This window comes from Orycteropus afer, unplaced genomic scaffold (genome assembly GCF_000298275.1).
Source record: "Orycteropus afer afer isolate SDZICR_OR568_19922 unplaced genomic scaffold, OryAfe1.0 scaffold00062, whole genome shotgun sequence".
In the NCBI taxonomy this organism is placed as follows: Eukaryota; Metazoa; Chordata; class Mammalia; order Tubulidentata; family Orycteropodidae; genus Orycteropus; species Orycteropus afer.
In genome coordinates, this window is record NW_006921649.1 from 5,899,791 (window position 1) to 5,914,016 (window position 14,226).

General features: G+C 43.8%; 1 protein-coding gene across 1 annotated transcript in view; it reads left to right on the forward strand.

Moving 5' to 3' along the window:
* The window catches only part of TENM2 (teneurin transmembrane protein 2), a 1,334,042-nt gene that overhangs the window by 1,042,701 nt on the left and 277,115 nt on the right, over positions 1–14,226 (forward strand). Inside the window, exon 6 of the mRNA XM_042780802.1 lies at positions 12,692–12,814. Coding sequence (XP_042636736.1) covers positions 12,692–12,814 — 123 coding nt within the window. The remainder of the gene's footprint in view (positions 1–12,691; positions 12,815–14,226) is intronic.

Below are 14,226 nucleotides of genomic sequence, written 5' to 3' on the forward strand. Positions count from 1 at the left end.
ACGGCACATAACAACAACAACAACATATTAATATAACCAATACTATACTAATATAACTACTGTTATACTAACCTCCCATTTTAGAGATGAAGAAATTGAAGCTCGTAGAATTGATGTAATGCTCTTGAGGTCACACAACTAGCATGTGGTAGAGGGGATTTGAAGAATGGGAGGTTAATATTCATACATAATAAAATTAGTGACAAGTGATTAGCACAGTGCCTGGCAACATGCTAAGAGAGCAATAAATGTTAGCCATGATTTCTATTATGGTAATGGCAAAATGACCTAAGACCCAGCAGGAAGTGAACCACATTTAAAGTGTCTCCTACATAAATGACATCCCCAGATTCCACCTCTTTAATACCTACAACAAAATCAGCAAACAGGTTGCAAGTTCAAACCCACCCAATGATGCCACGGAAGAACCAGGCCAACCCAGCTCTATAACGTATAGAGTCTCTCCAAACGAAAAAGAATGCCTCAACAAGTGAAAATGAGCAATGAAAATCCTATGATCTTAATGGCCTGGGCAGTGTATGTTCCATTGTGCATGGGATTGCCCCATGTCAGGGCCCTACTCAATGGCAGCTAACAAAAACAAGGAAAGTGAAGCTCAAAGAGGTAATTTGCACTAGGTCATCAGCTTACGAATACTAATGCAAGGGTCTGAACGCTGTTGGAAATGAGCTGGAATATCCCAAGGTCTCAGGACTGGGAGATAGTTCTTCTTTACCTTATTACTTACCTCCTCCCACTCCCCCAGCTTTTCTGCTCAGTTTCCAGCGGCCTGGCTGTAGAGTTCAAAGTTCATCATCAGAGGCTTTTGGGGAGCAGTTTGCTGGGGCAGCAACTCAGGTCTCAGGAAGGAAAAGGAGGCCAGTCCTCCCTGTTGGCTGTAACTAAGACAAAATCGTGCCTTAGGAGGGGAGCATGTCCAGCTGCCTTCATCACCACCATACTCCCAGACCCCTCTCCACTCCTTCCTACAGATTGCTGTCTTTCTGGAGAGAGATATCCCTCTTTGTTCTAGCACGCATTGCACAGCTGCCGATCGATATGACATCTTATCCTCTAAAACATTCATAATGTCTGCATCCCAGGATTCCAGTGGCCGCATGCCGCGTGCAGCCTGTGTTGTCTTTCCTTTTGTAGCCGGTAGTCTTGTGGCTCAGCCCCCTCTTTAACAGGGCTGCCCGTTGCTGTTCTTTAAAGGAAAACAAATATTGTTTGGGTTGTCAACACTGAATGACAAGCTCAAGAGAGGGCGAAAAAAAAGATGTGCTTAGGTGTATTTGTGTGGATTGTTGGAGATGTTTTGTTATCACAAAAGCTCTTAAAATCCCGGACCATGATTTATTTGGTGAATAAAACCTACGGATATTATCATTCTCTAAAGGTATTTTGATCACCTGAGTCCTTTCTTGGAGAAAGAAAGGCTTTTATTTTATTCCTATCCTAGGAAAAATAGCAGCAGGAATGGAGCAGTCTGGGGTAGGCAGTGATACTATGCAGCTAATGGCTCTAGGTGTGTGTGTATCTGCATGAGGATGAGTTGGCCTTGTGGACAATGGAATGCCTGCCCAGAATCACCAGTCCAGTATATTCCTGGAGACTCTTTTCTTAGAAAAACAAAGTGGCTGGGAGCACTGTCTTGTGTATTGATCTGCCTGGTGATGCTGACAGCAAGAGGCCCTTGTTAGAGGTCACCTCAGCACCCCAAATGCCACACACCCACTATGTCACAGTTGCCTGCTGCAGGGTACACCCCCAGAGAAGTGCGTTTGAGGGGACAGGGGTAGTCATGACACAGGTCGGGGCCCCAGGCATCCTGAAGCTGTAAGGAGCAAGCTTGTTTCCTCCAAACACAGGGATTGATTAATCTCATACCACTTCCCACTTACTTGCTGTACCGTCGTCCTGTGCCTGTCATGAGAATAGATTAATGTCCTGGTCCTCTGTGTGGATTCTTCTTGTCTGCAGAATACACTGCTCCCAAGTCCCAGAACTGCCTCACATAGCTGTCACCTTGTTCTCGTGGCATACATGCAGAAGGGGACAGAAAAACTCTCTGCTCTTGCATGGGGCTAAATTTAGAAAAAGTCCCTGTGTGGTGTAAATGGTTAATGAGCTCAGCTGCTGATTGAAAGGTTGGTAGTTCAAAGCACCCAGCAGCATCTCAGAAGAAAGGCTTGGTGATCTCTTTCTAAAAAATCAGCTGCTGAAAATCCTATGGAGCACAGTTCTCCTCTGACACACATGGGGTCATCATGAGTCAGAGTTGACTTTAAGGCAGTTGGGTTTTAGAATCAGGAAGGCAGCAGATAGATCACTGAGGATCCTCTTAGGACCATGGCTGGAAGGTCAGGGAGTGCCCATAGAGATAGGAAAACAGGTACATTTCTACAAAGCCCCATCTGATCTCTAGTGGTCCTGCCAGGATTCTGGTATCTTATCTACACCTCATTCTTCTTCTTGTGTGTAATTTCTGGGCTGTAAGCTTTGCAAAAGGAGTTCTGGTGGCACAGTGGTTAAAGCACTCAGATGCTAACCAAAAGGTTAGTAGTTCTAACCCACCAGCTGCTCAGTGGGAAAAAGATGAGGTGGTCTCTGTCCGTAATGATTTACAGCCTTAGAGACACTGTGGGGAAGTTCTACTCTGTCCTATAGGGTCACTGTGAGTTGGAATTGACTTGATGGCAGTGAGTTTGGTTTTTGGAAGCTTTGTGTTTGGGTTACCTAGTGCTACTCTGATGGGAATATACCATAGGTGGAATGGCTTTAACAAACAGGAGTTTATTCTCTTATAGTTTGGAGGCTTTAAGCTCTGAGTTCAAAGTGCCAGGCTCTAGGGCCTGGGTGAAAGCCCCTCAACTTTGGACTTCAGCTCTGCCTCCTGCTCCCAGCCCACTGAAGCTAGAGGCTTTTCTTTACTCACACAGCCGCTGAGCCTAACAAGCCCAAGGTTGACAAGTAAAAAGGCACAGTCCCAATATTACCAAACCACATGGTTTGGTTATGTTAATTCAAGTTCATTGAAAGTCCATTAATTCAAGGCCATTGAAAGTCCCAAGGTCGGCAGAGCATGGCAGGGCTGCTGAACAATGACACAGCTTACATACAGAGTTCAAACGTGCCATAAGCTAGAGACCATTTCCCAAGGCTTCTCCTTAAATACGGGAAGCACACCACATTCCCTAAGGCAGCTACTCAGCTGCTCAAAGTAGATTCCACCACGGAGTTGATTAAGAGTCTCATCATGGGGAATAACTACATCCAGCTGCCCAGACACTCAACCAGGCCCAGCCAAACTGATACACAAACTTAACTACCACACTTTGTAATCATTTTGAAAGATGCAAGATGAAAGTTGGACAGAGGGAAGTAAGTTTTCAGAACATTCTTGGGGGATAGGTGCACAAATCCCATTACTAGTAAAAGGATTTGTGGGCGTGACTTCCATGCAGGGCTTTGAGGATTCATTCCATTCCATTTATTGCAATATAGTCTAGGAAATAAGAAAAATCACCTCACCAAGGTGGTTTGAAAGAGATTTATTTAAAAACTTCTTTAAGGCTTAATTTTTAAAAAACTGCTTTAAGACTTAAAGCATTTCCAAGAATGTTATCCCTTGTGGTTTTGTTTGCGTCTCATCTTTTAGGCAGAAGGTAATTTTGGCACTCATAGAAGTCCTAAAAATGACACCATTAATACGTTGCAGAGGGCCCCTTCTCTTTTAGGAAGAAATACTGTACTCAACTGTTATCTCCAAAGGATAATAAGCAAACTGACTAAGGAGAAAGTCACCAAACATTGATTGTTGCCTGCCTGACTATAAATTGAAGTTTCCAGTCTTATTTTTTATTTACAATGGTGGTTCTTTTAAGTGAAATCGCAAACTGGTTGCTGACCAAGGAGATATGTATAGAGGATTCATGACTGCTTATACAAAAGGAGATGTCATTTGCAAGTGAGTGACAAAAGTTAATAAGTAATATAATCTACCTGCCCTGTTCGGTCTTGGCTAAGTAGTGGTTTGCTTAGAAACTTTGAGAGGCCAGTCTTTCAAGTAAGGATTCTGAATGGGTGTCACTAGCCGAAAAGTGTGATCATATGTGCTTTGGCTCTGTAGTTACATGTGTCTGGATCTGAATCCCAAATTTCCCATGTACTGGCTGGGGGATCTCTGGCAAGTTATCTAACATCTCTGAGCCTCATTTTCCTTATCTATGCAATGTAAGAGGAGCTCTGGTAGCATAGTGCCTAAGGCACTTGATTGCTAACCAGAAGGCTGGTGGTTCAAACCCACCAGCCACTCCTCTGATGGAAGATGAGGCAATCTACTTCCCTAGGGATACTGCCTTGGAAACCCAAGGAGGGGTCGCTATGAGTCGGGTCTGACTCGACACCACATAACAACAACAACATACCCACCAGCCACTCCTCGGAAGGAAGGTTGGGCAATCCTACTTCCGTAGTGATACTGCCTAGGAAACCCAAGGAGGGGTCGCTATGAGTCGGGGCCGACTCGACAGCACATAACAACAACAACAACAACAACATAGGGTGAGAATGGAATTAAATGAGCTTTCGTGCTCTTCAAAATCCTCTATTGTCATCTTACCTCACCCATAGTAAAAGGTAAAGCCCCTCCAACTGTTCCCACTCCCTACAACCCTGCCTACCCCATCTATTGCCCTCTGCTCTCCCTTCTATCCAACTCTACCCAACCAGCAATATTCTTCCCCGGATGTCAGTATGGATGGCTTTCTCACTTTTTTTAGGTGTTAGCTCAAAGTTACCTATCACAGAGGCCATCCTTAACTAGTCTACAATAAAAAACAAAAAACTCTGAATTCCTATCCCCTGTCATTCTCTAACCCTATACTGTTTTTTCACTTATGTCTTTAGTTTCTGTGCCTCTCACTAGAACATAATTCCCCTGAGAGTATGGGCTTTCTTTTGTTAACTGCATTATGTCTGATCCCAGGACACTGCTGGCACACAGTTGTTGTTAGTTACTGTCAAGTCAATTCAGACTCACTGCAACCCCATGTGTGCAGAGAGAACTGTGCTCCACAGGGTTTTCAAGGCTGTGACCTTTTGGAAGCAGATTGCCAGGCCTGAACTCTGATAAACCTCCAGGTGGATTCAAACCACCAACCTTTTGTCTAGTAGTTGAGAGTTTAATTGTTTGTGCCACTCAGAGACTACTCAAACAATATTAATGGAATGACAACTAATGAATAAATGATGCACTTAAAGTAATTAGCACAATACCTGGAACATTGTAAAAATAAGCGTTAATTTTCACTATTATCATAGAAGGGGCTCATTTGTAGGTGACACTTTTCACTGTTGTTTGCAGAGATACCTTTGGCAGTTACTGTGTAAGTCCAGGGTTAGCCTGCACATTTTACCCTAACGATTCCACCACTGTATTCTCCGCCCCAGTGGTAACGTTCTTGGAATTGGCTACATTTCCCACAGGAGGCTTGGCACTGTTGACTTAATTAGCCAATTCAGGGCAGTGAGACCCAGCCCTGACCCTTCCCATCATCCTTCCTGGTCTCTGAGCGAACTTTTCCATCATCTCAAAGGCCCTTCTGAATCTGACTGCATGCTGAGCCACAAGACCCAGTAGGCTTGCCTGCCTCCTCCCACTCCCTAAACTCTGCTAGGGCTGAAGCCTCCCATTTTCAAAGGGAAAGCCCAATCTCTTCCTAGAGTTATGTATCGACAAGTCTGATCTTTAAAGATACTCCCTGCTCCTGGGGCCCTGCTCAGCAAACAAAGAGCATCGTGGCCTCCATGTTTGCCCTCTTTGACAAGCAGGGGCTGAGCAGCTCTCTGGGAAGTGTTGCTGACATATTGATTGACTCTCTTGTCAGGTTGATCCTCTGCCAGCCAGTGAACATGGAAGGTTCTAAGTGGCACCCAACAAGGCCCACACATACCCTAATTACTATTGCAGATAGCCCCCATTCCAAGCTGCTGCTTTTCAAGGCACGTAATCTCCCTGTCCTTGTGATTGCTGGAGAACTCTCAGTTCCCTGCAACCAAGCCCAATCCCTTTCTCTTACTTTGGCTCCCTCTGAGTATTTCATTTAGAGCCCATCTGGCCTAAAAACACAGTAACTTTAATAAGAAAAATATCACCCTATCTCCATTTGGGTTCATTTATTATTCTTGCTGAAATCCAGGATCAGTGTGTGGTCTGTCCATCCTGTCTTGGTTTATATTCAGGACCCTGTGAAATTTTCACCAATTAGAGAGAAGCATTGAGAGTTGGCTGCCTTTTGAGTTTTAGTGGCTGACTTCTCAGCTACCACCTGGATTACACAAGGCCTCACTTCCGGCCCGTCTCCATTCCATCCTAGCTGACCCTTGGAGCCCCATTGTTCCAGCCAAGAGTCTCTGTGGAGTAGAGGCTGTCACATCATGATAAATTGTGCATTTTGGCTGTCATGGGGTGAGTAACATGAGGGAGAGGGCCTCCCAAACTCATTTCACTTCTGTCTCTAAGATGGTCGTTCCCTTTTGGGATAAGCTGCTAGAGCATTAGTGTTGTGGGCAAGGGCACCACTCCACTGCATCCAGGATCTCTTGTTAGGTAAAATGTAAGTTCATGAGGTCAACATTTATCCGAAATCTTGAAGAAAGAAGCACTAACATTGGCTACTCTGAGGCTTTTCAGCTTTTTACATCTGGCTCTGATAATACTTTAAAATTAGAGATATGACATGGGTGTTTAAAGAGCTAGTTTTGTTGTTGTTTAAAACAAATGGGAAAAAAAAAAAAAAAAAAGACCCACTGCCACTGAGTAGATTCCAACTCATAACGACCCTATGGTACAGAGTAGAACTGCCCCACAGGGTTTCCAAGGCTGCCTCATCTTTCTCCCACAGAGCAGCTGGTGGTTTCAAACTGCCAACTTTTGTTTAGCAGTTGAATGCTTTAACCACTGTACCACCAGAGTTCCTTTGAAACAAATGGAGTGCCCTAAATATGCATTTTTCCTGCCTAGGTTTTAGAAAGGACCTGCACCCAATAAAACTTAAAGGAATACACAGAGAGACCTGTTGTGTTATTGTATAAAAATGACATCTTTCCTTTTAAGTGAGTATATCAGTCAAGTTTGTCTTGTATGGGCTGGTTCTCATCTTACAACAGTAACAGTTTATTTTTCACTCATTCTATATCCCATCACTGGTCAACCATGGCTCTGACCCATGTTTTCCTCACTCAAGATCGAGGCTAACAAGGTGACAAAGGAAAAAAAAGTATGTACTTGCAAAGTCACATGGCCATACCTGAACTCAACAGTGTGAGGAAATAGAACACCACCTCAGGAATGTTCACAATCAGGAAGGGATGCTTATATGGTAGACAATCATTTATCAACCACAATGGGATTATCATGAGTTTTGAGACAGAGACAAGTTTCTCTGAGACTCCATTGTCCACAGAACTTGTAACCCGATCACTATGAAGTATGTAGCAGATAACTTCCCACTATAATCTTCCTCAGGAGCTCTGGTAGCGTAGTGCCTAAGGCACTTAACTGCTAACCAGAAGGCTGGTGGTTCAAACCCACCAGCCACTCCTCAGAAGGAAGATGGGGCAGTCTACTTCTGGAGTGATACTGCCTCGGAAAACTAAAGAGGGGTCACTTTGAGTCAGGTCTGACTCAACAGCACATAACAACAACAACATAATCTTCCTCTGATTCTGAAGTCACCCTGTTGTCAAAGATCACAGTCAACAGTTTCCTCATCTTTGAAATGAGGACTACAAGAGTACTTACCTCAAACATGAGTCAAAAGTCTTAGTTAAGATAATGTCCATAGAATCTCAACTACAGGACCTGGTTGCAGAACACATTCAATGATTGGCAGCAGGTATTAATGTTGTTGGTGGTGTTAGCTGCCATCAATTCAACTCCCACTCATGGTGACCTTATGTTCAGCAGGATGGAACATTGCCTTGTCCTGCATCATGTTCACAATCACCAGCATGTTCAAGTCCATCACTGCACCTATTTTTTCAATCCATCTCCTTGAGGAGTCCCTCACCCTTACTAGCCCTCTGCTTCACCAAACATAATGTCCTCCTCTAGTGATTGGTCTCTCCTGATGATGTGTCCAAAGCAAGCTAATTGGACAATATTCAGTTGTGATCCATAAAGTTTCATTGAGTAAGTTTTGAAAGTAAATCTCCAGTTCCTTCTTCCAAGTATGTTTTAGTCTGGGTGGTCCTGCTGGTATTTAAAATATCAGTGGTATAGCTTCCAGCATCATAGTAACGTGAGAACCACCACAGTTCAACACACAAATAATCAAAATAGCCCTCTCTTTGCAGACTAGTCCATATTTCAGCCAGCATTGTTTTGTTCTATCCTTTATGCTCCTGTATTGTGTATTTTTTTTTTATTTGTAAGATTTTAATGTCCTACAAGATGCTCCGGTGGTGCAGTGGTTAAAGTATTGGGCTGCTAACCAAAAGGTCAGCAGTTTGAACGTACCAGCCATTCCATGGGAGAAAGATGAGGCAATCTGCTTCTGTAGAGATTTACAGCCTTGGAAACCCTATGGTACCCTTCTACTCTGTCCATAGGGTCACTGTGAGTCAGAATCGACTCAATGGCAGTGGGTTTTTTTGGTTAATGTCCTACACTCCAACTCCTCAATAAACATCTACGAGGTGGCTGCTATACTCATGATACTATGCTCGATCTTCCAGATGTTTCAGATATGTGGCATCTGTCTGCCCCTTCAGAGAAACTTTACCAAAGGGAAAGGGAGGAATTTATTGAGAGACTTATTTGTCAGGCCAAACCGTGGAACAAAACCAGTAGCAGAATAAGAAACAGGGTTGTCATTACTCAGGCAGTTCATTTACTTCACTGCTCCCCTGGGTTTTTCTCCTAAGGACATTTAAACCCATCCCACAGGCCAAAAAGATGTCTTCATTTCTTTACTCAATTACAAGACAAGGGTTGACTGTCCAATGGAGTATGTGTGTTGGGGGGAGTGTGAACAGAAATCTATTTCAGACATTCTCCAAAAAACAAGAGAGAAGGTGGTTATACCCCTGATATAATTCTCACTTATTTACTTAAAGTTCAATTCAACAACAGAAAATATGCCCAAACTTGAGTTTCATTTTTGTTGCATTGCTGCAGCTGGGAGGACAAATTTTATGCCCAGCAGATTTGCCTTTGCCCCTTTTTCCATCTCAATCTCACTTTCTTATTTTTCTTTTCACTTCTGTGAGTTGTCTGAGAAGTTACATATCCACTCTGACCCGAACCCTTTTCATCCCAGCTGTAGTTTTCTGGTTTTCAGAAGACATTTCTTTTTTCATATATAAAGAGATTCTTTAGAACCCAAAACAAAAAGGCAGGCAGGAAGGAAGGCATCTTTGGAAACAGAGAAAACATAGCCTCAAGAATGTTCCCTTTCTGTTCAGTAAGATTATTGTTTGCTTGCTCTTCTCTCACGGCTGATGATGGCAATATGTTCTGCACCTTGGAATGACAAGATTGAGTACCAGAAGAGGAGAGCGTTTTTGACAAGGGTTTTCACATCGATGGGGCATTGGGAAGGTTGTCATCTTTGCCTGATGGACCCACCACCTGCTTGTATAGATGTGAAAATCAAAGCTTTGTTAGGCTTGGGTCCCAGCTGCAAGTGCAACACCTGTCTCTGTCTACCTGAAGTCACAGACTCTAAAGAATGGCATCCTGAGGGCAGAAGGAGCTGGCTCCAGGCAAGCCCTGATAACCCAATAGAATCATTTTTTTTAAAAAAAAAAGAAGTCATTTTCAAATAGCTAATTCCTTGGATTCCTTCACCTGGTAATTACAAATCAAAAGCTATCGTTATCTCAAAGCAGCCATGATTAGTTCTCATTTCCTGACCTCTGTGAAGTAAAAATATGTCATTATTTGAAGCAATAGGATCTGGTCTCTTCAAGTAAGTGACCTACATATAACGGATAAACTACAAGAGAAAATTAGGTGTTACCTTGATGGAAAGTATACAGTAAATGTCACTTAGTCTTATTAGTATTTATCATCTTGAACACTTGCAATGGTGGGACTTGCACTTCAGAGTAATGTATAGAAAGAAAATGTGGTTCTGAGATTAGGACACGTGTAAGAAAGAAGGCACCAACGTTGGCACATGGACACCCAGCCACCCTAATGTGGGGCTGTCATTCACAACTGCATTGTTTAAAGATTGGTTTTTAACCTTAATAGAATGCAGCCTGACTTTAAGTGGTGGTAGGCATGCAGAATTAATTGCTGTGTGAACAATTTCCTAAGCATTGTTAATTGTGTTTCCTGTGGTTAATTGTTTCTCCTTCCCCTGCATCAAACTCTAAACCTCTCCTTGTCAACAGTCCTTTCTTGCCTGCAAACACAGCAACAGCGTCAACCTGTGTCCAGTTGAAATACCAGATAGACACAGACAGTTATTGTTAGATGGGAAATATGCAGAGGGCTCAACTCCAGATTTATTCACAAAAGAACCATGTCTTAGATGAAGGCTTTGAAAGAATAAAAGTGTTTGGATTTGCCTTTTATTCCATTCAGCAAGAAGAACTCACTAAGAACCATCAGAGATGGGGTATATTGTACTTGATAAACTAATTGGGGATGCAGACAAAGTAACAAGGGAGGAGTCGAGAAGGAAGTTTGTGTTTGAAGGTTGACGTGGACATGGAAGTAAAACAAGAGTTCTACAGGCAGGTTTGTTACCTTAGCAAAGAAGAAGCAGTGAGTCTGGACTCTACCTTATTCTATAAACTGGTAAAGAGGCAGTAGTGGTTCAGTGGTAGAATTCTCACCTTCTATGCAAGAGATCTGGGTTCACAAAGGTGCATGGAAACAATTAGTCCAAGGGACTAGTGGACCATTCGATCCTCAGCCTACATGACCCTGCGATCAGAAGAATTAGATGGTGCCCAGTTACCACTGTCAACCCTTCAGAAAAGGATTAGTGCAGGAGATCCTGGATAAAGTGTGTGTGGGGGGGGGGGGAATGTGGAACAAAACTCAACATTATAAAACAGATCAGGCTTACTGGTCTGATAGAGACTGGTAAACCCCTGAGACTATGGCCCCTAGTCATCCTTCGGGCCTGGCTTCCAGCAAACAATTAAAAAAAAAAAAATTTCCATTGAGTCGATTCCAACTCATAGAGACCCCAATTGGGTTTCCAAGACGGCACATCTTTATGGAAGTAGATTGCCCCAGTGGCTGGTGGGTTTGAACCTCCAACCTTCTGGTGAGCAGAAGTGCCTTAGGCACTGCACCACCAGAGTTCCTTAGCCACACAATAGACAGCCACATAAGATGAACATTTGCACCAGGTAGTTACCCTCCTTAAAACAATCAATCCTGGAAGATCAAAAGGGCAATATTTGGAAAGGAAGATAGCTCAGAGGGAGGAATGCATAGGAAAGAAGGAAACAGGGTAAAGGTAACCACAGGAAAGAAGTGAGAAGAGAGCTGCTATGTTATGGGGCTTGCAATCAATGTCATGAACCCAAATGTGTATGAATTGCTGTAAGGAAAATGAATTTGAATTATAAACTTTCACCCAGATCACAATTTTTAAAAAGAGAGAGAGATAGAGAGTTCTGGGTTCAATTCCTGGCCCAAACACAACCGCCACCCATCTGTCAGTGGAGACTTTCATGTTAATGTGACGCTGAACAGGGTTCAGTGGAGCTTCCAGAATAAGACAAACTAGAAAGAAAGGCGTGGCAATCTACTTCTAAAAATGCTGAAAATTGGATCACAGTGGTCCAATCTTGTTGTTCATGGGGTCACCACCAGTCAGAGGCCAACTTGATGGCAGCTGGCAACAATGTACACTGATAAAGTATGTGTGTGTGCGCGCACATGTATGTTTGTGAGAAAGAGAAAGAAGAGAGCCTGAGACTCAGAGAGAGGGAAATATTAATATTTTCAGGAAAAGACTCCTTTCCCACTCCCTGAGCTTTTTCTACAATATGCTGAATGCTGTCAACTTATCATGAATATTTGGTGGAAAGGAAAAATATTTTGAAAGTTTAAAATAGTTAAATAGTTTGGGAGGTGGGGTTTAAACTGGGCCAATACAAATGCAGATACTGCTGATTCCAGTGGTATTTCAATGAAAGTACAGCGAGACTAGTTGTTGTTGTTATGTGCCCTCGAGTCAGACCCAACTCATAGGGACCCCTCCAGCCACAATTTGGGTAAAAATTCACTTATGTTTGGGGGAAAACCATCCTTGACAATGTCCCTGGATGACCAGTCTGAAAACAACCCTACCGGGAGTGTGGAAAAGGATGGATGGGATGGACTGGTCCCCTTAAGGCAACTGTGATTCCAAAAGTAGCTTTTTCCCTCCATGGTGGCACTGTTTGGAAGGTCTGGCCTTTGTTTTCTCCTCCTTCCGCTACCCACGATGGGGGACCCTCTCCCCCTGAGCCTGTGGCAACAGCATGGAAGACATAAGTGCCCAGATCAACATGCTTTCTGTATTTAGCTAATCCCTGCGGCCTGGGGCAAGCCATTTTTGAACTGCAGCTTCCTTAAAAGGCAATCTCTTGGAAAAGGCACCTGGCCCTCCCCCTTGACATTTGCATTGCTGAATTATCTATTCATATTTTCATTACTTTGTCTCTCCTGCAGCAATGCATCTGCTCGGACTCAATTGGCAACTCCAGCCGGCAGATGGACACACCTTTAACAATGGGATAAGGACCGGCTTACCAGGAAACGATGATGTGGCAACAATGCCATCTGGAGGCAAAGGTGAGGTTACAGCTGCTGCTTGCCCTCTTGAGGTCATAGGAAAATTCAGAGCTCTCGCCAGCTGGTTCAGGTTTTCTAATCCAAATCTTGGAAGGTATGCAAAAAGGAGAAGAAAGTGGGGGGAAAAAAAAGAAAAAGCCTTGCCTTTCATAGGTGTCCCCGTTAAAAGCTGTTTGCTGTTCCTGTCTGTTAGCTGTATTTGGCTGGAGTCGTTGGGAGCTGGCACGGTGCCTGCTCAGAGCAATGTGCATACCTATGCTATCTACAGCGGCTGGCACGGGCTGGAGCTACTTGAAAGCCTCCCAAGGCCTGGGCAGGAGCAGCAGCAACAGCAGCAGCTGGAGTGGTAGCAGCAGCAGGAGAAAGTCCTGCCTAATCAGAGGCAGAGAACAGCAGGCAGCACATGCCACTAGACTAGAGTCCTCTCCCGCAAGGAGAGACGCAGCCTCCCCCGGGAGGAAACACCGCCTAGTGCGGCTTGAAAGAGAAAGACTAGATGCTTGTTCCGCTTTTGCAGAGAATAGAAAGGAGTTTTGACAACTCGGGAACAAAGCTTCTTTTCTCAGAACAGTGAAGAGGACAATAGAAATGTTTATTGAATCAGTCAGGCAACTAACTGTATTCTTGCAGGGGGAAAAAAATAAGTGCTAACAAGGTGCTAAGAAGGAGGAGAGAAAACAGAACCTTGGGGAAGTGGGGACCAGGAGCAATTAAAAGACCACAGCAGCCAATGGTATAATTAGCTGCCTGGCACGTGGCAGGGTGTGCTACATTCAGGATGGAAATCACCAACAGGAGAGATTGCATTGAAGGATTTCTCCAAATGGAATTTTCCACTTTTCCTCTTAGCATAAATAGCCAGTTAAGTTCCACATTTCTTAAAACACCCACAAAGCTATTTCTAAACATGGAGAAGAAGTAGCACTTAGTAGGTATATTCTGTCCCTGTGTGGGTAAAGCAAATGGTTAAGCACTCAACTCCTAGCCAAAAGATTGGCAATCTGAACCTACCCAGATGTGCTTGGAAGGAAGGCCTAGTGATCTGCCTCACAAAACGTCAGAGCTTTGAAAACCCTATGGGGCCATTCTACTCTGCATGTATGGGACTGCCATGAACCTTAATTGTCTTGTTGATAACAGGCTACTATGTACCAGACTTAGTATTATATAACTTCAACAACTCTTGTTGTTGTTGTTGTTATGTGCCGTCGAGTCGGCCCCGACTCATAGCGACCCCTCCTTGGGTTTCCGAGGCAGTATCACTACGGAAGTAGGATTGCCCAACCTTCCTTCCGAGGAGTGGCTGGTGGGTTTGAACCGCCAGCCATCTGGTTAGCAGGCAAGTGTCTTAGCCACTATGCTACCAGAGCTCCCTCAACAACTCTAAAAGGAAGAAAATCACCTACCAGAAA